This window comes from Anomalospiza imberbis, chromosome 17 (genome assembly GCF_031753505.1).
Source record: "Anomalospiza imberbis isolate Cuckoo-Finch-1a 21T00152 chromosome 17, ASM3175350v1, whole genome shotgun sequence".
Classification (NCBI taxonomy): Eukaryota; Metazoa; Chordata; class Aves; order Passeriformes; family Viduidae; genus Anomalospiza; species Anomalospiza imberbis.
In genome coordinates, this window is record NC_089697.1 from 7,141,485 (window position 1) to 7,168,174 (window position 26,690).

Consider the following 26,690-nt stretch of genomic DNA (forward strand, 5'->3'; position numbering starts at 1 on the left):
AAAACAGGGCTAGCTCATCAGTGCTACGGTCTGGCTGTGAAAATCTCCCATTATGGCAGTTTTCACACCCAGTCTGGGCTGCTCAGGAATGACCACGGGGGCTGGTGGAGACACAGCGGGTTGCTGGGTGCAGAGGGAGCTGGGTGGGTGGAGGAGGCGGGTCATGGAGATGTGTGGGTGCTGCTGCCAGGCTCCAAGGCAGGACCGGGCTGTATAGGAGCGATGGCAGGGCTGTGTGGGAGCATGGCAGGACTGTGGGAGCATGGCAGGTCTGTGTGGGAGCCGTGGCAGGTCCATGGGGGAGCTGTGGCAGGTCCGTGGGGGAGCCTGACGGCTGCGGGAGCCGGGGCAGGTCCGTGTAGGAGCCTGACAGGGCTGCGGGAGCCGGGGCAGGCCCGTGTGGGGGTGTGGCAGGGCTGTGGGAGTGCGGCAGGGCTGCAGTGGGGCTCGACAAGTGAGCAGAGCTCCGGCGGGATGGCGGTGCCTGGGGGTGGTAGGAACCCGCCCCTGCCCCTGCCCCTGCCCGCCCGTCCCAGGCTCGGCGAGGTGCGGGACCGGCCGCAGCGGGCCCCGCCGCCGCCGGTGCCTGCCCCGGGCCGGTCCGCGCCGGGCGGGGCGCGGGGGCAGCGGGCGCGGGGCGGCGGCGGCGGGCCCGGGGGAGCGGATTACCGCCGGTTGCCGTGGTTACCCGCTACCTGCCGGCGGGCCCCAGCCCGGCCCGGGCGGGGGGGCTCGCCCGGCCCTGCCTCCCTCCCCGCCGCGGCAGATGTCACCCCGCGCCGCCGCTCGGGGCTGCCCGGGCGCTCCCCGTCCCCTCCCGCCGCACCGCCCCCGTCCCGGGCCCGGCGGGGGCCGAGCGTGCCCGGGGCGGCTGCCGAGAACAAAGGTGCCGGGGCTCGGCGCTGCCAGCGCCATGGCCGGTCCCTGGGAAGCGCTGCCCGGCCCGTGGCGCACCCGGGACAGCGCTGCCTGAAATGGCTGTCGCCGCCCGGGGCCGAGCACGGGAGGCAACCTCGGGCCGCAGAGGCGCCTCCCGGCACTGATCCGCGGGTGCTGGAGGAGGCCGGGGTCGGGCGGGTGGAGCAGGGACAGGGGAGGTGCAGGGGCAGCGAGGCCCAGGAGAGTGGTGCTAGGGCAGAGGGTCCCGGGGGTACGGGTGCTCAGAGATGTGGAACTAGAGGAGGTGGGGAAGACAAAGGACACTGGGGAGGAAAAAGACCTGATGGAGGAGAGGAGCTGAGAGGAGAGAGTGCTAACAGCTCTGGGAAGGTGGGGAGGATGACAGGAAAGGGGGGGTGAGAACTATGGGGCACAGTACACAGAGAAAAAGAAGGAGAGACTGGGAAGAGGGAGAGACAGACCGGTGCTGGACAAATACAGGGGAAAGGAGGATGGCTGGAAGGTGCTAGAGAGACTCCTCAGCACCTGAAATGCCACCCGCTTCCAAGCAGCTCTGTCAGGGCTGAGCTTTGCTTCTGAAATCTTTTACTCCTTGTGGGGGCAGGTGACTTCTAATAAAGGCCCAACACCAGGACAGGGTAAAAGCATCCCTTCTTCCCATTCTGCTTCCCAACTGAATTTTTATTGCTATTTAAACCTGAGGGTTTTAAAGCCTTTCTGAGATATTATGGTCTCTGACTCATGCCTTGAATACTGGTGAGCAATGCTGGGTGTGGAAGGAGGAACCCGAGGGGCGTGGGCCCCTCGGAGAGGTACTTTATAGCACACGTGTCCTCTTAAATCCTAGGTCAACATTTGGATATATTGCCAGATATAAACCTCCCTAATCCTGGAGGCACTGACTTGATACAGCTTCTTATACCCAGTGGCTTTGATACGGCTTGCATCTCACCTGCTTCCCAAAGCTAAATAATCATCACGGGGAGAGCAGTCACAAGGCTGAGGAGGGGATGGAGGATCGCTGCAGGGAGTGGGATGCTGAGGAGGCAGCTCCGGCATCCGGCATCCAGCCGGGGTGGAGAGGAGAGCGCTGCTGGGTGTGCAGGGAGGCTGTAGCAATGCCCAGACCCTGAGGTTACCTTCACTGCATTCCTTCTGAAACCGGGGAGGAAACAGGGACCTGCTGGCCATGCAGGAGGAGGATATTAGCTGGTTGGAAACAATGATTTGCATACAGGGTTGGTTACAGCCTTAATTTTGAGGGCTCTGCTTGTTAGATCTGACTGTGCTTTTCCCCTGCTGCATTTTCCTTTGTCCTGTTTCTGTAATTATCCTCATTTCAACCCTGCTCTGAGGATTATTGGTCAGTAGGAAGCCTCCTAATGCCCGCTCCTCCTTGGCAGGGGAATACCCATGCCCTCGATTAAACTGAAACTCTCTGAACGGTGACAGAAGAAATTAGATCTATATTCCTCAAAGACACTCCCTGGGGCGAAGTTTCCCGACCCCCACCACGCAGCCCTGCCACCCTGCCCCTTGTGTTCGCTCTCAATATTCTCTTTGTTACAGCCACCTTCAGACCCGGCTTGGGGCTCCCCGGGGAGGGGAGAGGTGGTTTGTGTTGGAAAATCCTCGTGCCCGTGTCCCGGGTGAGCTCAGCGACCGTCCCGCTGCAGCGTGTGCCCAGGACAGGCAGTCTCTGTTCCGAAATTGGGGTGAGGAGCCAACTCTAATAGGCAGCGCTGTACATTAAATGACTGCTCCTCTGAGATGTTGGGTAGCTTTAGCAGAAGGTGGGCCCACTAAGTGATTGATTTTTGAGAGGCCCTTCACTGGTGGCTTAAAGAACAGCATTTATTCAATCTATAGACTGTGTAAGATACACGGAGCCCAACCAAGGACAACAGAAATGCAGGTTAGGAGACTGGCTGTTCCCTTTGCATGCAGACCCCTGCCAGACCCTGCCCACAAACCCTGCCCACAGCTCCCTGGCAGCTTCTGCCTGCCCTCAGGGACGTGTGAATGCCGGTGAAAAAGGTAGTTTGCAGGTAATTTAGATGTGCAGGTTGCTGCTTAGCAGCCTGGTGGATACCCACTGGACAACATCCATGCATTCCTTTTGGAAAGCAGCCCTTAAAGGGATGTAATATAGATAGATAGATAGATAGATAGATAGAAAGAATATTTAAATTTTTTTTGTCTATGCAAAAATGGCATTTTTTCAAGGAGCAAGCTAAGTGACCTCCCAAAGTCTGGCCTTCTCTCGGCTCCCCTGCCATTACAGTAGCCACTGACCACCTCCCACTAGCCCTTCCTGCCCTGATGCTTTGTGCCAAGTGCCCATATCAGCTGCCGGGTCCCAGAGGCTGCCTCCCCTTCCCACGGCATACCCTGCCAGTGTGAGCTGACACCGTTGGTGCCAGTCAGCTCGGAGGAGCACTGCTCCCCACACTTCCCACTCCCATCAGTCTGTCACCACTGTCGTGTGGCAGAATTACTGCCTCCTGCTCTCCAGCACATCCGAACACACAAAGAGCTGTGCTGCTGCTGCCAGCGCTCAGCTGCTCTGCGTCTGTGAGAGGGAGGGAGCCTTGGAAAGGTCAGTGCAGGGAAGGAGGGGATGCTGGCTCCTTCCTTTAGGGGCTGTATCCTGGCATCGCAGTGAAACCTTGTCCTGCTGGCTGATCCATGTCCACAGGGACTGTAGCCAGCAAGAGTACCTCACATCTCAGGGCTTCCCAAGATGGTTTAGCACCATGTGCAGGTCTAAAGAGCTTCCCCCGCCTGTTCCCCGCCTAGCAAAACCATCCCACATTACGGAAATTGAATTGCTTGATCAGTTGTGACTCCACTCTGGACTCTTCCCTTGTTTTTATTCCTGGCCCAATTTCATTGCCAGCTTTAGCAGCACGACAGCAGCAGCCGCCACTGCCCTGGCTACAGCAGGATCCTCCCTGAAGCGCTGTTTAATTTATCCCCCACATCCCCCGTGCCCAAGGCAGCCCGAGGCGGGAGCACAGCCACTCTGCCCCCTCCAACCACATTAGCCCCGGGCCGATCTCGTCACCCCTGTCACCCATCGCTGACACTAACTCAACTTGCCTGCACTGTTGTAGGGGGCAGATGGACTGTCGGAGCCCGAGGGCATCTCTCTCAAACGCGTGGCTGTGGTGGAAGATTTCTTTGACATCATCTACTCGATGCATGTGGAAAGCTCGTCGGAGCCGGGCAAAGCACCCAAACATGCCGGGCAGAAGAAAACCTACCGAGCGGTGAGAGTCCCCCCGTGCCCCGGGCAGGGCGGGCTCTGGAGCGGAGGGGCTGCGGGAGGGACAGTCCCTCGGGAATGGGGATGACAGGGCAGGTAGAAGCGGAGCCACTGGCGGGAGGCAGAGGCGAGGCAGAGCCCAGTGTGCCTGTGCGGGGAGGCGTGAGGAAGGAGGGGTTTAAAGGCAGAGCAGCTGTGCTCGGGGACGGGAATCCGGGCTGCAGCGGCAGCAGTGCGCGGCTGCCGGGAGAGGAGAGAGCAGGGGAATCATACAAAGACACTGTGCATGTCTGAAGGGAAAAGGAAGAGAAACCCTCAGTATTAGTGATGGATGAGAGAATGCTTGTCCGGTCCCTTGCTTGCTCTCGGTCATCTGCCTCCCTGTCTCCCTCTGCCAGAGGGAAATGTCTCGTGTGGGCCTTGAAGGTCAGGAGCAGCCAGACAGGGGGACTGGGGCATGGCCCTGGCCTTTCCCACCTCTCCTGCCCTGGGTTTCCTCAGTTACAAAATGGAAGCAGACACCCAGCTAAGGCTTGTCTTGGTTCCTTGGTTCTATGGATGCCAAGAATCAGCTCTATCCACCCTGCAACACCACTCTAGTTAGGTCAGGAATAATTTAGCTTGAAGTGTGCTTCTCCAGGGAGCTTGCTGTTTCTCCTGACTCTGCACAGCCCTTCGATGCAAATGTTTGGGCTCTCCTTTTAAAAGAAGAGCTGAATTTACTGTCCAGAACCAAGCTACTCCCTTGAATCCCACAGCCCTAAGGACCAGGTCGCTTAGAGACAGAAGTGGCTTGCTGGCAGCTCATCTCTCTGGTGTATACAATGTCACAGAGAGGTCTTTGCAGGCTGCCCTCATCTCCCTGATGATGCCTGAGGTTCTGCACAGCTCAGTGTGCTGCCAGAGTCAGCACAGTGTTGGAGTCTGTCCTGTGTCCCTGCTCCATCCACGCTGTGGTGCTGGCAGTGCTGGTGAGGCAGCCCAGTGCCCTGCAGCCTCCCACATGTGGTGGGAGTCCCCAGGGAGCAGGGCTCTGCACACAGAGCTCATGGCATCGCTCCCTGCCCTGAGCACTCCAGTCCTGCCCCTGTGGCAAAGCATGGGGCTGGGGGCTGGGGTAAGCACTGACCCTCCCTGGCTGGGGGCAAGTGACCTTTCTATGGTCCAGGGGGGGCAGCCCCAGCAGCGTGACCACAATTCGAAAACTTTCTGCTCATTTCCCCAGCAGACCACTCCGACCCTTCCCTAATTCCTTCAATTCATCTCTCTGGAGGACTAATCTGTGCCCTGCACAGCCCCAGGGGAGCAGGCTGGATCCGTCTGTTTTCCCAGGCCTGCTCACAGCAGTCAGAGAGCTTCATGCTCCACCCCTCATCTCCCTCTTGAGCTGAGATCATCACATTAGCAGCGTGTATCCCCTCCTGACCTGGCAGGACGCTGCTGGCTGGGCTGCCCAGCCCCGCTCCTGCCCTCACTCCTGCCCTTGCTGCCCAGAGCGCCTTTGTAGCCTGAGCTGGAAGGTGAAATGGTGCAGAGCACACGCCACGCCTGGAACGGGTACACAAAGAGACACTGCTGGGTGGCCAGTTGAGAGGCTACAGGGTCCCCTGCCTCCTTCTCCCTGCTCCTTTTCCCCACCACTTCTGATTAGAGACACTGGAGAGTTTGCCCTTGTCCATGACCTCTGAAGGGAGGCAATCAGAAAGGGAGTTTGGATGGGAGATAACTCATCAAGGAAGCTGTCTGCTCTGCAGAGCATCAAATCAGCTGAGAAATAACAACTGTATCACTAAAATTAGCCGAACATTTGCAGCAGAGACTGTGGGCTTGCTGGAGCCAAAGAGGCAGGGAGGTGGCTGAGCCGGGCAGGCAGCACGCGGGGACAGTTCCCTACCTGCGACACCCCACCACGGCTGCCACCAGCAATTTCCAGGCCCCTCATTTCAGCGTTTCTGCGGGAATCCCTTGTGCTGGTGCATCAATAAATATCACACCGAGGCAGAGACTGAGCTGGCATCCGCTCGGCCACAACAGAGCTCGCTGGGGCTCCAGCTAAATAGGAGGAGAATCCCATGAGGACCAGGCACTGCAGCCTCCATTTGAGCGCTGGGACAAGGTCCCCGCCTGAACTTTCCACCCATCTGGCATTCTGTGCGTGTGAAAGCCCGGGCTCTGCTGCCGCGCAGTGGAGATGGATGCGGCTCCCTCCCACCGCAGAGCCGGGCACGGCGCTGCCTGAGCCATGATCCTGCAGAGCCTCTGCCCCTGCCCTGCTGCTCTGCTTCTAGAACAGCACCCCCTCCGGGTAGAAGAATGAGTGGAATTTAGGTATTTTTGTATTTAATGTGGACTTTTAGAATTTTGGAATTATTTGTTAACTATGTCAGGCAGGAGGACGATGCCCACCGGCCAGAGGAGGGGGATCAGGACATCCTGGGCTGTCCTCTCAGCTCAGCCCAGTCACCAGCCCTCACCCACGAGGTGTCTGATTGCAGCCCCACTTCCCGTCCTGAGCCCCACTTCTGCCGGGCTTGCAGCCCCGAGGACTGGCACAAACAATTGAATTTCTGTCTGCTTTATGACCCCACTTGTAAGTGCTGTGACCCCTGTGGGGGTCACGGCCCCTGGTTTGGGAACTGCAGTGCTTGGACAAGTCACTTAGACCAAACAGGATGGGTGATTAACCATAGGAGCCAGCCCAGAGTAAGAGGTGGGCTCTCCACCTTTTAATGCTTTCCAATTAAGACCAGATGGCTTCCTGGATGATGTTTTAGGCGAACCACCGGCCACTGGGCTGCAGGAGAACCTGGGTGAAGTTTCGTGACTTGTGCTACACAGGTCAGACTTCAAGATTTGATGGTCTTTTATGGCCTTAAAGAACTTTGTCTACATTAAATTGTCTCATTCCTTCTCCAAATAACCTAGTCTTGATCTTTAGAAATACCATAAAATTACTGCTGGCAGGAATTAATTGCAATAACAGGGATTGCCAGACACCTTCTGTGGGTGCTTAGGTCTGGATCTAGTGTTTAACTTCAAGCATTCAAGTTTTAAATATTTATCCTTAGCTTTTCCTCATCTGTAAAATATATATCCCACAAAGGTTCAGGAGACTTAATTCATTACTGTTTGGAAAAATGTTTTCAATTCCCTAGATAAAATATGTCACAGAAGTGCAAAGTATTATTAACAGTAATTGATTGTCATTGTGGGAAAAAGTGACCTGCCCTTACAAAAGATTAATGGATTCTTCAGGTTAGTGGTGTGATGGTAATTAACAATGCAAACAGAGCTGACGAGGCCTTACTTTCACATTTGATTCTTACACATTCATAGCTTTGCTCTTCTCCGACTTCAAGAGGAAATGGGAAGGAGTTTCTGGGAAGGCATGGGAATGGAGGGATACCAAAGGTCTGTTCATTTGTGTCTTGGTGCCTCACTGGCACACCAGTTACCCTCCCAAAAGTGTTCCCCCACCAACAGCTGCTCTGGAGGGAGGAATTTAGGGCTGGAGGGGACAACTTGTGGCTATGAGTTATGCTCGCGATCCCTGCACTCTCCACCCCGTTCTCCCTCTCCCAGGACTTACAGCTCTCTGTTGTTTCCTCAGATTGCAGAGACCTATGCTTTCCTCCCGAGAGAAGCTGTGACCAGGTTCCTGATGAGTTGCACTGAATGCCAGAAGAGGATGCATTTCAACTCCAATGGCCTGGAGCCCAAAGGTAAAGGCGAGTGACTTCTGCCAGCACAGCTGACTCTGCATTTTGCACCAGCACAGTGCCACCGAGAGCTGCCAGATACTGTCCTGCCCCTGAGATACATCGTAACCTAAGGGTTTTCCTAACCTGGGATATTTTTCATCTCATAGCCAAGCTGAAGGAATTGCTTAAACCTGCTTCTTACAGCTTAGGGAGCAGAAGCAGCCTGGCTTTCTTTCAAGCTTCCCCAGTGCCGCCCAAAACATGGGTCAGAAATACCACAGATGTGGCTGCAATCACCCACCATGTGAGGCTGGAAACCTCAATGTCTTAAAAAAATAACCTCAGGTTTTTCCCTGGAACTGGTGATTTTCTATTGAAAGACACAGAATATTTCTGAATAGCTGAAGTTTCTGATAAAGAAGCAATTTACACTTAATTAATAGGTAAGCACCTGCTCCTGAGTTAGATAATGGCAAGTGTTTTGGCAATCACATTTACACTGTGCCTGTGTACACACATAGTGTGGCCACTGAGGTGGTTGACTCCTTATAGTTCTTTTGTGGACAGATCCAATCTGCAGCTTCTTAGGTCTAAGAGAGAGCAGGAGTGGGAAGAAGATGGGACCAGGTTCTCTTCCAGAGGAGCTGGTTAAATGTTTGTGTGGTTGTTTTCTGAATTACAAACTTGTTTTCATGATCAAGTGCAAAGTGATGTTGATTTCAGCCATTAAAATTGATTCTTTAAAAAAAAAAAAACCTAAGCAAAGTGCAGGGAGTTGGTCTATTTCAAAAGTGGCAAGGCAAAGTGGCTCATTTGGCAGCTCTTATCAGGAAGGGAAGCAGAATTTAAGGAACAAAAGGTACAACAATAGAGAATTTCTAATATTAAATGCTGATTGCCAATTGTTACTGCTGGGAGCAGAGCTATGGACACCCCAGAGGTTTTGTGTAAGTGGATTATGTGCCATCTAGCCAAAGGTAGTGGCTGAAATGTTTTGTACTCTTTAGATTTTTTTAAATTTCTCAAAAACTCTCCCAAATAGCTCCATGTGAATTCTATTAGTCGAAGCTCCATTACCACAGCACTTCCCACTCTGCCAGCTAAGGGCCTGATCCCTCTTTCCAATTACATCCAGAAAATTTTGGCCTTTGGCCTTGCTGGGAGCAAACCTGACCTTCACACGGATTGCACCACATCCCTCACGGGTGACGTTCGGAGCAGCAGCCAGCTCATGGACAGGAAGGGTGATGGCATGAGCCAGGCCAACAGGGATGTCACTTGTTGGCTTCACCCACACCAGGCACATCTTCCTAAATGCCTGGCAGTAGCTGAGCTGCCAGTTCCAGAGCTTGGGATCCCTTTTCAGGAAGCAGCTGCTAAAAAGGGTTGTTGTTCCTTCACAGATTCACAGACTGGTTAGGTTTGGAAGGAACCTTAATGTCAATCTCATCCCAACCCCATCAAGGGCGGGGACACCTTCCATTAGATCAGGTTCCTCAAAGCCCTGTCCAACCTGGTCCTCCTTCAGGGGCTTCCACCCACCCACCATGCTGCATCTCCTGTGCCTCTCCCAGCAACACACACCCATCCCAGTTCAGAGGCAGCTCAGGGAACACCTGGTTCTGGATATCCCTCCCACTGTGGTCCTAGCTCTGGGAAACATGATCAAGGCTGACATCCATCTTTCCTGAACAAATTTCTATATTAATATCAGTTTTTGTTTATTTTCATAAAGCTTCTTCCCTTAGCAGTTCTCTTAAAAATAAATCAATCAGGAATACAAAGGATCCCACAGGTAAAAAGCCTTACCCACCATGAATGAAAGGACAGAAGTGCTTCTCTGCCTGAATAGTACCTAAATAGTGACTAAGTACATGTGAAAATGCATTAAATAGATTAGATAAGGTTACTTTTCCTGGGGAAGGGTGTCTGATTTCACTAACGGGTATTCAGGAATTTATCAGGAGTGAATCACCTAAAAAAACCACTGGGGTCATAGAAGAATTACTGAGGTGTATGCACGTGCATACACACATAGAGGCACATACAGGTAAAGTTTAACTCAGTAAGATGACAAAATTTGAGCCATTCCCATCTCTTTCTACTTCTCTTGTCTGTGAAAGAAATCTGAACACATTTAATTTGTGATCACAAAAACCCCTAATTAAACATATCTGACATCAAACCCTGCAGGGCACCCACATCATTCATAAAAGCAAATTGTCTTGCTTGTGGGAAAGTTTGAACGTCACTGGACTTCACTGGGATCTCTTTACAGTGTTATTAAATTAGGAGTAATTCTGGTGGAGTGATAAAAATGTGGAGCTAGGATCAAAACCATTTCTGCCTGTTCCATCTGTGTGTCCAGCATGTGGGGCATGTGATAGAGATAACTGAAAAATGAGCTAAAGGATTCCAGGAGCTTCCTCTTGTGACATAGGATGTGAGGACTGTTCCTGTGAAGCCCCCAGGCCTTTTAAAACAAAGGTTTTCTTTCTTTCTTTCTTTCTTTCCCAGATAACTTAGAAAAAGGAAAAAAAAAGGGGTTTGGTTTCTTGGGCTCAAGCCCTTATGTGGTGCAGTTGCACAAATTCACATTAAATTTGTGGCCTCTAATGGGATTGTTCCAAATTTACATCAGAATCGTTTCAGGCAGAATCTAAGCACTAAAAGATCACTTAACCTCCCTCTTCCTTCCCATCTGAAGATGCTGAGCTGCTCCTGTTCAGCTTCATTCATCTCTGCAGTGCTGAGCAGTGGAGTGGGGAATGGCAGGAGAGCAACTTATCATCCTCAGAGATCCCAAACACTCACCTCATCCGTGCCTGTGCTTCAGCAGAGGGCAGCTCGGTCCGTGTTACTCTTAGCAAATGCTTTCCCAAACTCTTAGGGACTCAGCCAGCTGGGGAAGGTGGCAGGTTTTGTTCCTGTGAAAAGCTCCCCTTGCACTGGGATTTTAGCATCTTTTCATCACAGCACAGCATCTGTGCACAACACAATAAAGATTTATTTTGGGTGTTATAGAGACATATAAGTGCTCCTAATCTGTAGGTCAAAGTGTGACAGAGACTGCTGACATACAGCCATGAGAAAAGATGGAGGAATCAGTTTACAAGGTTCCTAAAAGCTTTGGACATTCATATTTGGGCAAGTTGATGGCTTGAGTGGCACTAGCCACCCTTCCCTGCACCCACAGGCAGGAATGCTCTATCTGCCCAGGAGTGGACTAGATGAACCTGAGAAAAAAGCATTGTATTTCCATGGACCCAGTCAATGTCTTGATAGAGAAGATTTACAAAGACCTTTGTGATGTTTAAGTCAATTACAGGCAGTTTTGGGGTCAGGTAATTTCTTAATCAGGCATGATAGATGTGTTTCCAGAGGTGTGGAGCATCTTCAGGTCTGCTGAGTTCCAACAGGATTTTTTAATACTCAGCATTTCTGAGAAGCAGGCCCATTAGAATTGGGTTGATGGCTTTTCTGAGGTGCTGTAAAACATTTTGTGAAGGCTCTTTTTCAAGGGGCTCTGTCACATATGCCTGTGAAACCAGTGACCCCAGAAAATGCAAGCCAGCCAGGGAGATTCAGAATCAGGAATGGAAACCTCCCACCATAAGTTCACCTTCAACTCCTGGGAATCTTTCTTCCCCATTGCTGCTTAAGGTCCCTGTCCAGTGGGTACCACACATCCCTTCAGCATGTGCTGGAAGGCCTGGATTAATTCTCCAGACTTGCATCTGCCTGTGCTGAGGGCAAAGAAATCTTGCTTGTAGCCATCGGCCATCCCTGTGGACAATGGCAGCTTTTCTCCTAGACAAACCCACTGTGTGAGCCTGAAAATTCAGTGTTACAACAGATCATTCCAGCAGCCTTCATGTTCTGTGTCCTGCAGGATCCGTAGTGGTGGTGGCAGAGCAAAAAAATCTTTGAGAATTCAGAGAAATCACTGAGAATTTGCTTTGTGGACTCGACCTGGCCAGACAGAGTGATTTGCAGGAGCATCCAAACCTGGAGCTGTCTCTAGACCTCAGTGTGATGCAGCCAGAGGAATCAACAGGAACAATTTAAATTAAAGATCTCTAAAATTAAGTTTGTGTTTTAATGAGGATGTTAAAAATAATCTTCATCACCAGATAGAGATACTTAATACGTTGCCTTAATGTTAACTCCTACCTGAGGGAATCCCAGCAAAATTGGCAAGACTTTGCAATGCTGAAGCAAGCTGCAAATAGATCCTTGTTCATCACCCCCTGCATAATTCCCATGTGCATAGAAGCACTTCTGAGGCTTCAGCAAGACTCGATTTCTTCCTCAGTTTTGGGGGACACTGAAAAATTATACATTATGTGTCATTTTTTTCACAGATGACAGCAATGCTTTTTTTCTTTCTTTATTTTTTTCCCCCAAGACAACATCTGTTCTGTAATTATGTTCTTGGTGGGGTCATGTTCTTAGAGGAACCTTCTCTCAGCGGGTGGCTTTTGCCAGGGATTTGAAGTTTTCCTAAATACCCCTAATTTACAAGAACATACCTGCAGGTCCCTCATCTAAATAAAGCTTTTCCTCTGTTCTTCAGAGAGTGAGCCACCTTCCTCCTTGGTTTCTGGGATCATTGACTACAACATGCCCCTCACCTCAACCTACCTGAAGCAGATGAAGCTGCGGGTGATGAATTCCCAGGAGCAGGTGAGTGACGCGCCGGGATCTGCCTGTGCCGAGGGGCTGAAGGGAGCAATGGGGAGGGGCACTTTGATTTCAGGAGGAAGTTTTTGGGAATGGCTGGTTTGTCTGAGCTGGTCAGGCTCTGACCAAGCACAGCAAGTTGGGAGGCAGTGTATCCTGGATCTCCTGGAAGCTGAGCTGCTTCAGAGTTGTGCCAGCGGAGAGAGGCAGAGATGGGGTTGGTGAAGTTATTGCTTGTAAGAGTCTGCTTGTTCTTTAGATGTACGGCACTTCTAAGAAATTGTTTTAAAAATATATATGGCAAGTAGTAATTTGTTTATCTCCCACTGATGTCTGGGAGCTTTAGCAGATGGGGTCTGAAGCCCAGACCTGGCTTTGGTTGTTCTGGGACTCTCTTAAACTGCTCAGCAACTTGAGGGGGTTCAGCTGCAGCCGCTCCGCTCCCACGTCAAAGTGGGACACGGCTCTGTTGTTTGGTGACAGTGTTAAGCCACTGGATTTTGCTTTGGGGATGTGTAGGGCACCCTGCCACAGGATTATACCCGGGCTGTGCAATTTTCTGAAGTTCTGCAGCTGCAGAATTAGCTATGGGAACCTCTGTGCACCATGGAAACAGTCTATAAAAAGAAAAGTATGTTTTACTTGCTCCCCACAATCTGCACTGGAAGCCAGTGCTGGAATTTCTTTCCAGCACACTGAAACCTGAACTTGATTTCACACATTGCTGCCAGTGGCAAGATATGACAGCGTTTTCATGGTGCTGTGGTAGAAAACATTGCAGGGAGCCTGAGCACCCGATGGGGGCTTTTATCCAGCAGCTTCCTAAAGGGATGTGGGTTAGAGCATCACTGCCAGGGTGTAAAGTGCCAAGTGTGGGTTTGCTGGAGGGATACCGAGCTTTTCCATCACTTCTGTTGTGAAACCTTGTTACTGGAGGACAAAATGGCATCTGATGGGAAGCACTCCTGCGTCTCAGAGCTTTTTCCTTTGCACTTGTTTGACACTTGAGTGACTTTCAGGATTCGTTTCACGTTTTGAAAGGTTAAAGGCTGATGTGCCAGGTTTTATGCTCATGATGGGTCAGGCGGTAGAATTGTGGATAATTTGGGGGGCAGTTGGGCTGAACTGGACTGGGCTGAACTGGGCTGTGCACATGGAGTGGATGGATGTATCCCTTTGTGCCATCTGATTGCTACTTTGGGACCACTTCTGGATAAATAGGCCAACATGTTCCAACCACCTTTGGGTCATGCACTTTTTGCTGGGTCTTGGTGCAGCTCCTGGCAGGGCGGCATTGGTGTGGCAGACCCTGCAATCCTTTTCTTCACCAAGGCTAAGGACTCAGGGCCATGAAAGCTGGCTGTACTTTTCAGCATTTCAGGTGGTTGCTTCAAGTTAAGTTTGCTGCATACAGAGGACCGAGTGGTTTGACTTGTAGCCATTTATGCATTTTCAACCAGTTCCTCTTGGCTCTGAAGCTGCTTAAGGGAAGTGTGCTACAAAGCTTCATTAAACTCCTGTATCCAGTTTATACAGGTAGCACACTGACCTTGCAGTTTGATCTTACTCCCAGGATAGCAAACCACCCAGAAGCTGGGAGGCTTCAGTAGTGGATCTTGAGTTTTTGAGCTGCCTGCTTAGGGATGCTTGTTTTGAGAACTTTGGTTGGTAATTTAGAGTTCATACCCTGAATTTTGGTGCAGCAGTTTGCACTGGAACTGTCACTAGATCGATACAACGTGCTGCTAACATGAATACTCCTGAAGCTTGCAGAGATTGGAATAGAAGCGTTTGTCATGCGGGAACAAAAAGGGACCAGCTGAGGCAACCAGCAGTTGTTGGTTTAGATCATAAATCAAATGATTTGATGTTATTCCCTGCCTCTAAAGTTTTCCTTCTCCTGTGCTCCTGTTGTTACACTGCAGCGCAGCTTTCAAAGCTTTCCAAGCCGTAGCAGCCAAGGGAAAAACCTGTTTGGAAGAAGTAAAAATTGCTGTTCACTGTGTTACTGAAACTGATTCCTGAGAGCAAAGTAAAAAAAGGATCAGTCCTATTGCTCAGACTTCTGAAGCGTTGAAATTTTCCATCATGACAAAAGTCTGGAGAGGATTCAGATGGTTGGACCTGCTGGGGAAAATCCAGCAGGATTTGAGTGCAGTCCCTTCTGACATGGGACATTCCCTGGCTTCCCCTGGGGAATCAATAGAATTGTTTAGGTTGAAAAGATCTTCAGGATCATTGAGTCCAACCATTCCCCCAGCACTGCCAAGCCCACCACTAAACCATGTCCCTAAGTGCCACATTGACATGGCTTAAATCCCTCCAGGGATGGTGGGCAGCCTGTTCCAGGGCTGGACAAGCCCTTTGGTGAAGAATTTTTTCCTGATTCAACCTAAACCTCCCCTGGTGTAACTTGAATGAAAACAAGTGCCACACTCCTGACTCCTGAGGCAGCTGTGGCTGGACCTGGAGCTGCTAATGCTGAGGCTACCTGAAGATAATGAGTGTAATAATGCAAATAAGAAGGGTCAGATCCCTCCACAAGCATTCTCCTGCTAATTTTATTCTTCATACTTTTCACTGGAAAGAAAACAGTGCCATTCTTTTTTCCTGGAGGAACCGGGCAGTCTGTGTGGAGCGTGGTCCATGGAACAGGGGCTGTGTGACACAGGCTGCTGCTGTCCCTTCCCCAGGGTAAGGGTTAGGGTTTCACAGTTCAGGTGTTGCAGCTTTTGGAGTTCCAGGTGTTTGCCAACTGAAAGAGCCCTCTAAAGACAGTAGAAATAATTCTGACTTTTATGCAAATGCAAAACTGGAAGAAAATGCAACCTGCTTTTAAAACTTGCTGTACGCAGATATCCCCTGCAAGGGTTTTATCTACCAGCATATCCAGGCTGCTCTTGCTGAGCGCTGCCATTGTGCCACTTTGCTGCCTTCCTCTCACTAACATTTGATGGTGTTAATAGAAATAAATTAAGCAATGGACTCATGCTTCCCTTGGCTTTGGCCAAAAGCAATTATTTGTATGCAGCAGCACCAGGAGAAACTCACTTCACTTGGGGTAACAATGAGTGAATTTATGCCAAAGTGGCCTTTTAACTTCATTATTCAGGGAGAAAAAAAAAAAAGTATGTGTAAGTGTAATCTATTAGTGCTGCTAAGCACATCAGTGTTAGGGCACCAGTGTCTCCAGAAGGAAGCACAGGCAGAAGAACCTTAAAGAAAGCATTTTATCCCTGCTTAGGGACAAAAAACTGTCAGAAGAGAAGCTCTTTACATGATTGCTCACAAAATGTAAAGTTCCCACAGAATATATTTCTATATATTTTTTTGGAGTCAGAACATCTGTTCTGGGACAGTGGAAAACAGCAAAGGCCCGTGTTGCTTATACTGGGTTCAGTAGGACATGCAGGATCTTCTGGGGTGGGAATCTTCCTTTATCTTATCCCCATTTTTTAACCAGTTCTCACATGTGTGAAAAATCAGGCCCCTTACCCTTTCCAAAGTGCTGAATTAGCCCCATTTCATGGTATCTTCCAAGGCATTAAAGCATCTCTGAACTCCTGACCTTCCCAATCTAGCAGCAAAAAGGAATGAATAGAGGATATTTGATATTTATCTATAATGATCCTTCCACCTCATTTTCAAATACTAAATATTAGCATTTTTAAATGATTGGTTATTCTATTGCAGCCATTTTTCAGACAGTCTTTTCTGTGTTACTCAACCTCAGCCTTGGATTTATTTTTTATGCTGCTGTTGGGCAGAGTTTCCACTGGTGACGGGAGGAATAGAAAGATTTTAAGAGGACAAATCAGCACTGAAATGCCAGGCTCTGCTCCAGAGTTGTTGCTGCTACCTTGGCAGGAACAGTCCAGGGCCGAGTAACCAGGTTTAAATGATACAGAAATGTTTTCAAAGATTGCTTCAGTGGCTGCTGGCAGAAGGTCATGCAATCAGTGAATGGCAGGAGCTGCTCTTGGATGGGAAATAAGAAGAGTGTTTTCCTTGTTGCTATGGCTTTGCTGCACTGACTTGTAAGTGTTTGAGAGGGACATAGCCTTGTCCTACACCATCACACATCCCATCCATCCAGTAATTTCCCTGTAAGCATGGAGTGTGTGACGGTGTATGGATGTGAGGTGGTTTTCAGAGCACTATTTCAGGCAATGTTTTAGCTCAGATAGCTGGATAATCCTGGAAGGGGGGTGCAGGGGCTTAAATCCCACCGATGTGCATGGAGTTGGTCTTGTCTGGTGCTGATGAGGATCAAGCCTCTGCAGGATTTGAGAGCTCACAGAGCCTCATGGCCAGAGGCTGGTTGGTAATGTGAATTCCTCCTCCTTTTTCTCTGCCCTACCCATTACTGTGCTTGCTCACTTCAGTGTCTCAGAGGCTCAGAGAGCAACTAAAATGTGTCTTCCCCTGGCAGCTCACTCGCTTCCTTCTGCTTTGGAGCCATCTCCAGCCAGTCCTGGGGGTGCAGAAGGCAGGGAGGGGAGCCTGCAGCCGTAGAGGAAGGCGCACTAGGTTTTTACTTTCAGTCTGGAAGTTCAGTAGTGAGAACTGCAGACATCTCATTCTATGTAGTCCAGAGACCAGGAGCAAATTTGGCAGAGCTGGCAGCTGCTGGACAAGCCCTGTGACCTGGATTTAGCTGAGTGTTTCATGAACATATCCTGAAGAAACGCTGTGTGTGTTCACAGAGGTGAGGAAGGCAGAAACAGGCAGTACTTGAAAGGAAGTGGGATGATGCATTTGCATCACATGAGGATGATAAGGTACTTCCCAGTCAATTAAAGACGGTGTTAAACATCTCTAGATAACTTGACTTGAGCTGTAGATAGCTCTCATTCAAGAAGCTTTGTATGTTTTGGGAAGATCTTTCTTTCCTGCTGCTGATTTTTAAGTTAATTTTTGAGCACTAGCGAAGTTCCCTGAACGCATCCTTAGGCACAGAAGGGACCACCGGCCGTAGGCACAGGGAGACACCGAGTTGGGAGCAGATTTGCTCGCTGCTCGGCGGGCTCGGCTGCGCAGCCCTCTAGTGGGGACAGAGCTTCTGCCGCCGGGAGCCGGCTTTGCCTGGGAAACTTCGATCTGCTCTTAACGACAGAGTTAGTCCAGGCAAAGCCAGGCCCAGCTGTCACACCAGTGTTCTTTACTGGCAAAGATGCTTTAGCAAAACTTTCATCCTTGGCCTAAAGGCTCACGAGATGCAGGAGGTCAGATGACCGATCCATTTTGCCTGGTTTCACCCTGGTGTGAATGGGTGGCTTTCAGTGAAGGGCAGCTCATTTTTTTTTTACTGGGAATTAACTCTGGCATTCCCAGCTAGTAAAAACTCGGCAGCTTTTATTTCCCGCTGTGTGGATCTGTCAGTACTTTTCCCAGTGCTCCAGGTGAGCTCTGTGTTTGTTCAGTATGACGTGTGCTGCGAGCAAACAGCGTGAGACCGACGTAGGCTGGCTGGGGTCAGTCCTGCCACTGTAGCTCTTGTCTTCCAGTGAGAAGTGATGCCAAGGCTCTGACTCTTTGCTGTTTTGGGGCTAATCATGCTGTTTTCTATTAAAAAGGAGGTGGCATTGCCTCTTTCTAGTGGTGCTGGGGACAATTCATCCCCCTGAAGTACTCAGGTGTATTTAGTTGCTCCATGTGACAGCTCCAGTCCGTTCTCATGCACCAGTGTCCCTTCCCTACTCTCTCTTCACTTCCCTATGGTGTTTTGCAGCTCAGATAAGGTCCTGGAGAAGTGGCTGGGGGATGTTTATAAGTTTCTCTGGCTCTTGGTGGGGCTATGGTTGTCATGCAGCTCCATCCATGGGAAATGAAATTGGGACTGATTACTCTCCACCACACACACACCTATCCTGGTGCCTGTTATCTGGTATCAGAAGCCTGCTGCCGCCAAGCTGCATGAGCTTGTGTCTGGGAACACTGAATAAGCAGGGCCAGAAGCCACACTGCCTCTCTCTAATTCCTCATTTCTTCCCAGTACATTCCCTGTTGGGCATGGAGAGCTGCTGCCCATTCCCTTGTGTGCTAACCAGCATCAAAGGCAGCTGTTCTCAGTAAAGTGGAAACAAGGTTTTGGTTCAGGGCCTGTAAAGTGGGGCTGGGAAATATTTCCAGGGGAAAAATAAAGATGTCAACCTGAGAGTGAGGAAAACGCTATTGCAATATCCATGGAGTGGTCTCATGGATCCGGCTGGGTCTGTCCTGTTCCTTTGGAAAGCTGTGCATGGTGGGCTGTTCTGCATCATCCCAAAGCTCAGGTGCTGATGTGCTCTACACTGACTTTGATCAAGTCACACAAATGGCTGTTTCTTAATTGCCTTCTCCCTTTAAAAAGGGGATAATACCTTAGAGAGACTTCTGAGGTCTTGCTCACTAATAAAGCTCTTCAAGAGCTTGGATGGCAACTGCTTTGAGAGTGCAAACTGTTATTAATGATTTCCGTTATTACAGAAGATGCAGCTGTGTGGTTCAGCTTTTTAACCTTGAATTGTGTGCTTGCTTTTGTTTCCGCTGCTGTTCAACCTGCGCGGGCAGGTTTGCACCTTGTCTGCTTGCACACACCCCTCACACCCACACCAGGAGTTGTGTGTGCACAGAAGGAGCTGAGGAGTCAGTTTTACTCACAAGGATGGATTCTGAATCGGTTGCAATGCTTGAGAATTGCCAAAAATGGGTTTAGTGGGGGTTCTGTGTATGGTTACTCAATTCTGATTTGGGGGACCAAGAGATAAGCTGTGAGGGTTGTCCTCACTGTATAGAGCAGTGCAGACATCGCTACTGGGGCTGTGGGTTTGGGCAGTGGAAAGGAATGTTAGGGGATATTTGACTGCCAGGGACCTGTCCCTTCAAACACCCATTCCCTGTACTCCAGAAGAAAATTCTATCCACAGAAACAACTCCTTTCCTGCTCCTGTATTTGGCAGTGACTGGTGTACCCTGTGAAGTACAGAGCTGTATTTCCTTTCCTTCTCTTGGTCTTGGCTCCTGGGAGGAGAAAACCCCTTTTATTCATGCCCATTCCAGATGCTAACTACTGCTGCTTCTAAGGAAGGAGTGATCAGAATGAAGTGGGAATACAGCCCTTAGCCCACAAAGAACCTGGCCTATCATGAAGCTTCCCAAATCTTTACCCTCCATATTTTCCCTGACTCTGCTCTGGATGGCAGATAAGGTACTGTGTGGATAAAAGCTGTGTCTGCCCCTCATGCCATGCCCTGCTTCAGTCCCTCCTGCCCATTTCCTTCCTGGCCTTGCCCCCGAGAGAATCGCATTTCACTGCTTATTCCTCAGCAGGGTTTGATGGTCACGGAGGACCCAGTGCAGGAGGTCCCGTTTGTTATTTAACCTACTTTTCAGAGGCACAAGAACATCAAGTGACTCGCACAAGGTCGTCCATGAGTCAGTGACTCCTCTGGCGTGATGGCCAGAGCCTGCAGTCCCTGCTCCCACCACTAGATCCCTGTGCCCACAATCCATAGAACCACAACCATTCAATTAAGCTCCTGCAGCGCCTTAAATGTCGTGTATTCCTGCGTTTGACAGCAGTCCTGGCATTCTTGTGGAGCCTTGCCTTAGGAAATGACAACAGATGAGGTCAGGTCATTGTTAGCGATGCCCTTGGAAGCATCATTGCCTGATGCTCGGGCAGGCTCTGTGGTGTAGGTGCTGTCACAGCTGGGACATGGCTCTTCCCAGGACCTGCAGCTCGGCTCTGGTGGCATCCAGCAGGACCCTGCTGGACCAACACCATCGGACAGGGAGCCCCAAGCTCTCTGCATGGGCAGATCTGTGTCCATGTGAGAGGGCTGGCAGGTACCAGAAGTAATGAACACATTGTGAAGAGAGAGGGAAGGAAGCGACTTATAAATAATATATTTGATGTATATTATATATATGATATAGTAACAGCAGCACTGGTTTGTTATGGTGTGCATTTTTTTAATGTGTAATCTCATAAGGCACTTACCCCCGTTCCTGACAACTCGATAAATTATTATTACCAATTCTATATCTAATTGCCAGTTATTTCCCCCTAGACAATTTGAATCCGAAAAATGCCCACTAGAAAGGCGCTTGGTGGGCTGTTTCCCAGAGCCTCCCTGGCAGTTTCTGGAGGCAGCCCCTCTTCCGCTGGTGAGCCCCACTTCTGCCAGCCTCGTGACCCCATGCGCTGGCACAAACAATTGCATTTCTGTCGGGCTCATGACCCCACTTGTAACGGCAGTGACCCCCCTTGGGGTCAGGACCCCTCTCCTGTGCAGGGAACAGCTCCTGCCCAGCAGCTCTTGCTGAATGGCTCTTCCTCCCTCACTCCCTGTGTGGACCCGGCTGTTCCACACTAAGTTTGCCGATGTGAAATTTAGGTTAATCCATTTCCAAAGTGGATTAAGCTAACCCACACAAAGGCACTTAGTATAAAATAAGAGTGTCCACATGGTGAGACAGCACGGAATAGTGACTGTGCTTCAAACTCGCATCCTGGCCAGTTTATGTCCTCTGCAAGCTCACCAAATGGAGGGACAGGCACTTCAGTCCCAGGGGATGTGCTCTCTCAAATGGCTTTAAGCCGGTCTAGCTTGAAGCCAAAGGAAGTGCAAGGAGTAAACAAAGCCCAGCAATGGGAAGGGGTTAAAGCCCGCTCTGCTGAGGTTCTCGGCAAGGCTCCTGTTCACCTTAAATGGTCAGGATTTTATTTTAGCTTCAGGGAGGAGCAGCAACCATGGAGCTGGGAGTGCAGAGAAGTCCCTGAGGCTGGGGGCTCACAGACCTCTGGCCTCCCTGCCATTCGCCTCCTGAGGAAGGCCCCCACAGTTTCCACGCTTGCATTTCAGCCTCTGGCTGAGGGAGCAGCCTGGAGGAGATGGAAATGTAGTAGTGAGTGATGCCCATTTTCACCTCTGGCCTCACATCTTCCTGAGCCACCCTCTTCCCTTGCCTCTTCGCTGGCAGTGAGGTGGTTAATGCTGGAACAGATAACATCATAATTGGACATCCTCACTAACAAACCATAAACCCAAACCTGGCAGTTCCATCCTGGCTCTGGCACCATTTCTGGTACCAGCCTATTGTAGGCTCAACACTGAACTGCTACACTTGGTTTATTTCCTAAACCATTTCCTTTGTAACCATTAAATCGTGAAACATGAGGTGGGCTGGGGAGGGGGATGCTGCAATGCTGGCACCCATCACTGTGGTGATCACCAGCCCATCATGGTGATCCCAAACTGAGATAGAGGTCATTGACCCACTGCCCTCGGAGCCCAGCCTTGGAGCCTGTACCAGCCTGGGGGATGCCGGGCCCCCAGCGCTGCCCTGCCAGAGCTGGGCCGCAGCATCCCCATCCTCCCGGGGATCTGGCAGCCGGTGCCCTGCACCGAGCTGTGCTGGGCAAGCCGCTGTTTTCCCAACAGCCCTGCTCCAGCGTTCGGAGGCTGCGGCGGTGGGTGATCGTGCTGCCGGCAGCGCGGGGTCCTTCTGCTCCCGCGGAGCGAGGGAGAATCCTCGGGAACAAAAGGATTCGGCACCGCGGCACCCACCGCGCGGGGAAGGGGCTGCGGGACCCACCGCGCCCGGGGCTCGCTGCAGGGGCTCCGCACTTACACCCGCGCAGGGGTGGACCCAGGGACGGAGCTCCCGGGGCCGCACCGAGCCGAGCGGGCTGAGGGTCCCTGGGCCGGGCCGTGACGGGCGGCAGCCCCCGGTGCTGTGCCGAGCGGAGGGTCCCTGGATCGGCTGCAGCCCCCCGGGCCGTGCAGAGCGGAGGATGCCCGGGCGGGTAGCGGCCCTCCTGGCCTATCCGAACCGATCCGTACCGTGCCCCGGCCGCGCATTCTCGCGCTCTCCAGCAGGCTCCCGGCCCTGGACATTGTCTCCTCCCGGGGAAGGGCCCTCCCGGCCCTCCACAATGTGCTCTTCCAGGCGCGGCTCCGCGCCCCCCGCCGCGCCCGGCCCGGTGCGCCCGCCCCCCGCGGCCCCGCTCCCCTTCCCCCGCCGCCCCCGCCCCCTCCGCCCGCGACCGGGCCCCGCTTGCCCCCCTCCGCCTCCCCGGCCCCCCCCCCCGGGAGCCGGGAGTGACGCGCTCCGCAGCGCCGGCCCCTCTCCCCGGGCAGCAGCTGGCTGTCAGCCTCTCCGGAGCGCCGCCAGCCCGGGCCCCCTCCCTCCGTCCCTCCGTCCCTCCGCCCCGCGCTCCCCGCCGCGCCGCCGGGCTGGCGCAGGCCGGCAGGCCCCGGGCTCCGCTCCAGGTAGGCGCCCGCCCGCGGGGGGCTCCGGTACCGGCCCCGGGGCGGCGGGCGGGGGGAGATGCACGGGGGCTCCACGCGGCCGCGGCGCTGCGGGGCTGGGGAGAAGGGGGGGGGGCCACCGGCGGGCGGGGCGGGGCGGGGCGGGGGGGGGCGGTGGCCGCGGGGCCCGGCCCCAACTCCGGGGGGAGCGGCCGCCCCGCGGCCCCGGGAAGTTGCGGGTCGCCCGCCCGGCTGCCCGGCGGCGGAGGGGGGAGGGCGGCGCGTCCTTCCCCGCGCCCGGCGCGGCTCCCCCGCGCCCGGAAGAGCACAAAAGCGCCGAAGAAAGTGGGAGGAGGCGTCGGCGGGAGCGCTCCGTCCCCGGCCATCCCCGGGCACCGGCCCCAGCCATCCCCGGGCACCGGCCCCGCGCCGCCATCACCACCAGCCCCGACCCCGGGAGGGGATTGTGCTGGAAATAGCCGCCTCCCTGGAGGTAAAGCCCTACTTACGTGTCAATCCTCGCCGCACGCTGAGCCCCGCACACGCGCGGGCAGGGCTCCGTCGTGGGTGTATCTATTTACCTGCGGGCGGGGGTAGGATGGGGACGGGGACTCTCGCCCGGCGCCTCGCACCTCGCTGCTGCGGGGACACACGCGTGGGAACCGCGTCCCTCCGGGGTCCCGTGGCCGTCGGGGAGGGTGGGGACAGGGGGACCCCCGGCCGCTCAGCCCACAACGCTGCTTCTCTTGGCCACCGCCTCCAAAACCGGGTCCTTCCCCCCCCGACACTCGCTTCCCGGTGCTGGGGGAAGAGCAAAGTGCCCTTTCACACCGCGCGGTATCAGTCACCGTCCCCACCTCGCATGGAAAAGCAAACGCCTGTGAGCAAGTTCAGGTGCGGGGGAGGCAGGTGCGGGGCTCCGGGGTGGTGGTGGGAGTCGTGCAGCCCGGTCCCCCCTGCCCCGCGTTCAGCACCTCCCCGCTGAACAGCAGGAACGGGGCAGCGGCTCCGGGAAGGGGCTGCGGGGCCGCTCCCCGCGCCTCGGGGCTGTGGGAATGCTCGGGGGGTTCCCAGAGGAGCTCTCAGAGAAGGGGGAGGGGGCGAAGGGGATGAACTTCCCTTCCTCTTCCATTTGCCGTTTGCTGTTAAAATTAACTGTTTTGCCCATTTTCGGGAACTAGGAAATTACTCGGGTTTTGCCGTGTCCCGTAGAAATCGGCAGCAATCGCGGTAAATAAGGACGTAAGTGACCTGACAAAGAGCGCCGGGGATGTTCTCTTTGGTGTGGGAATTGTACACACGAGTAGGCAGCGCAGTCACAGCTCACCGCCGCCACAGCCCGCGTACACCCGTGTGCTGTGAGGCTTCTCGGGTCTTTGAAGCGATGTCCACCACAGTATTTGTGGCTGCAGTACCAATCTTTGACCCGGAGTGTTTTATCTTCCATTAGTAAGCCTTTCTCTGCGCGGAACTGGTTAAGTTAGGGTCAAATCTGGTTCAATACCTTCTTGGCATGCTCAGAGGGCTGGGTTTAAACAGTGGCTGAGACGGAGATGAGGCTGCCTTCCTGAGAGCTCGTCCCTGCGCGCCGCTGCCGGGGGTCACGGCGCAAGGAGCTCTGCTCTGGCCAGGTTTGGCAGGTCTGGGGGCTGCCTGTGCCGGGCAGGTCGTGCACGGCACCGGCGTGGCAGTGGAGCAGCTCTGGGGGCTGGCAGTCACGCGTTGCCTTTTGTTGATTCTAAAAACACGGCTGGTTCTGGTGGGAAGCTGAGCGTGGCTGTGTGCTGGGGAGGTTGCACGGCACACAGCCTCGGTTCCTGCTCCGCGGAAGGAAATCCCATCGGGATAGTAGGCTGTGGCGTGAAAGGACATGCTTTAAAATAAAAGGACTTAAAGAGAGAAAATAAACCAACCTGAGACTCGGAGCTTGGAATTTTAAACGTGAGGCACAGCATGTAAATGACTGGAGAGAGATTGGAAGGCAGTCCCCGAGAAACTGAGCCTGGCTGTAAAATAAGCAGGTTACCGATAGTCTTGCATATATTTACGAGGTTATAAGAGTAGCTTCCCCCCCTGCCCTGCTCCAGCCCTTGCTGTGGGAGGTTGTTCTCCAGGAAGAAGAGCTTTGGTGAAGAAACATTGTCTAGCAATTGCAGCCTTGCAGTCGGGGGGCTTGATTAGGTTCCGTGTTCTGCCAGCGACTCTCTGTGTTCTTGGATCAGCCAGGGTGGCTGTCAGTACCCGGGGTTTCCAGCTTTATAATACAAGGAGTAGTTTTCTAACTCGCAGCGAAGTTGGGAAGCTCAGCGGACACTTGCAGGCACAGTGCTTGAAGATCGTGAATGGAAAGTGGGACAGAAATGTGGAGTGTGAGCCCTGCACATGTGAGTGTCTGCTTCTGCTGGGTAGAAAATATTGGCTGTGAATGTCTGTAGAGCAGCTGTGAATGTTGGACTGTAGATAAGGAGAGAAGCAAGGATTTTGTTTTCCAAACCCTGAGTGGTGCTGGGAGCCCTGCTCCAATGTTTGGGTGTGCCCTGCGAGTGCAGCAGCAGGATCTGACTTTCCCTTGCAGAGAGGAGCTCTGCTGCCTGACCCTTGATCGCTCAGTCCCTTGAACATTGGAAACAAAGCAATGGGACTTTACTGCGGGGTGAGGAGATCTCTCTGGAGAGCTGGGAAAGGCAGGAAGGAGGAGGGCGGCAGCAGCAGTGCTGGGGTTCAGGGTTTGGCTCTGGGCTGGCTGCTTGGGGCGCCACTGGCACTTCCATCTGTGCCACGAGTGGTGTGGAACTGGGGAAAAGGCAGCAAGTCCTGAGACAGGCACTGGTAATGGATTGCATTCTGTTTTCTAATGAAAGTTTCATTTGAAGTTTGTTTACAGGAAAGAAGAAATTAGCAGAGGGAATTCTCCTGAGAACCCAGAGAGGAAAAAGAATGAGCTGCCTGACTTGCAAGCCAAAAGAGGGTGGAAGGGTAGATTACATTTACCGTATTGCTCCGAGTCGTGGCTGTTGCTGCTGTTGAGAAACGCTTCCTTGTTTGGCTGGATGGGGAGCCCACCTGGCTCAGCCTCCAGCCAGGTTACTGGCATCCAGGGAGATTCAGAGCTCCCACCTAGCCAGAAATTTTGATCGTGCTCTGGTGTCCTGTGCTTTGAGGCTGGATTTGTTCTGTGCTGTGCTGCTGTCTCTGTGCTCCTGGCTGTGGCTGGGCAGCCGGTGCTCTGGATGCTGCTGCTGGGGCCTCCTGTCCCTGGCATTGTCCCTGGTATGAGGAGGCAGTGCCAGCAGTTCATGGGCAGCACTTGGAGGTCACAGTGTTCAGCCTTTGGTCTCCGAGGGGTGTGCTGAGGCAGGAGTTTGCTGGTGGCCTCTGGTGTCCCTACAAGCAGTGAGGAATGCAGCCAAGGGCTAGTGCAGGATGCCAGAGCCAGAGTGATGGGGCCAGCCAGAGCCACTCTTGAGGCTGGGGCTTTTCTCTTTCTTTAGTAAAGAGGCACAAAGGTGTGAGGAGTTCCTGGGGCACAGTGGTGTGGGCAGTGCCGTGTGGCTGCCCAGACTCAGCAGGCAGTGGATGCTCTCTCCACAGTTCCCACTGCCAGGAGGGGTTCTCCTGCTGCCACCTGCATGTTTGGCTTTGCATTCTGTTGGGGTGGGCTGTGCAGTGGGAGCTGTGAGATGCCGGGAAGTTCATCCTGTTGGCATTTTGGCCACAGATATTAGTGCTGGAAAGCAGAAAGCTCTGGCTGGAAAGCAGGGGGTGACTTTCTGCTGGTGGCTGAATCCTGGACTGGTGAACGTGTGACAGCCTTGTTTAACTTGAGTCATTTATAGCTTATCAGTTTCTGGTTTGATAGCCAGAGTATTTCTAATAATAGGCGAATGTTATTGCACCTCG

General features: G+C 52.7%; 1 protein-coding gene and 1 long non-coding RNA gene across 2 annotated transcripts in view; one reads left to right on the forward strand and one right to left on the reverse strand.

Annotated features, from left to right (window-relative positions):
- The window catches only part of NOL4L (nucleolar protein 4 like), a 59,414-nt gene that overhangs the window by 13,770 nt on the left and 18,954 nt on the right, over positions 1-26,690 (forward strand). Inside the window, 3 exon segments of the mRNA XM_068207709.1 lie at positions 4,017-4,172; positions 7,779-7,890; positions 12,446-12,555. Coding sequence (XP_068063810.1) covers positions 4,017-4,172; positions 7,779-7,890; positions 12,446-12,555 — 378 coding nt within the window.
- Positions 20,428-26,034, reverse strand: LOC137484125 (uncharacterized). The gene is made up of 2 exons (XR_011004752.1): positions 23,372-26,034; positions 20,428-21,421 (listed from the first exon to the last, which is right to left on the reverse strand). It is a non-coding gene; the product is annotated as an uncharacterized lncRNA (long non-coding RNA).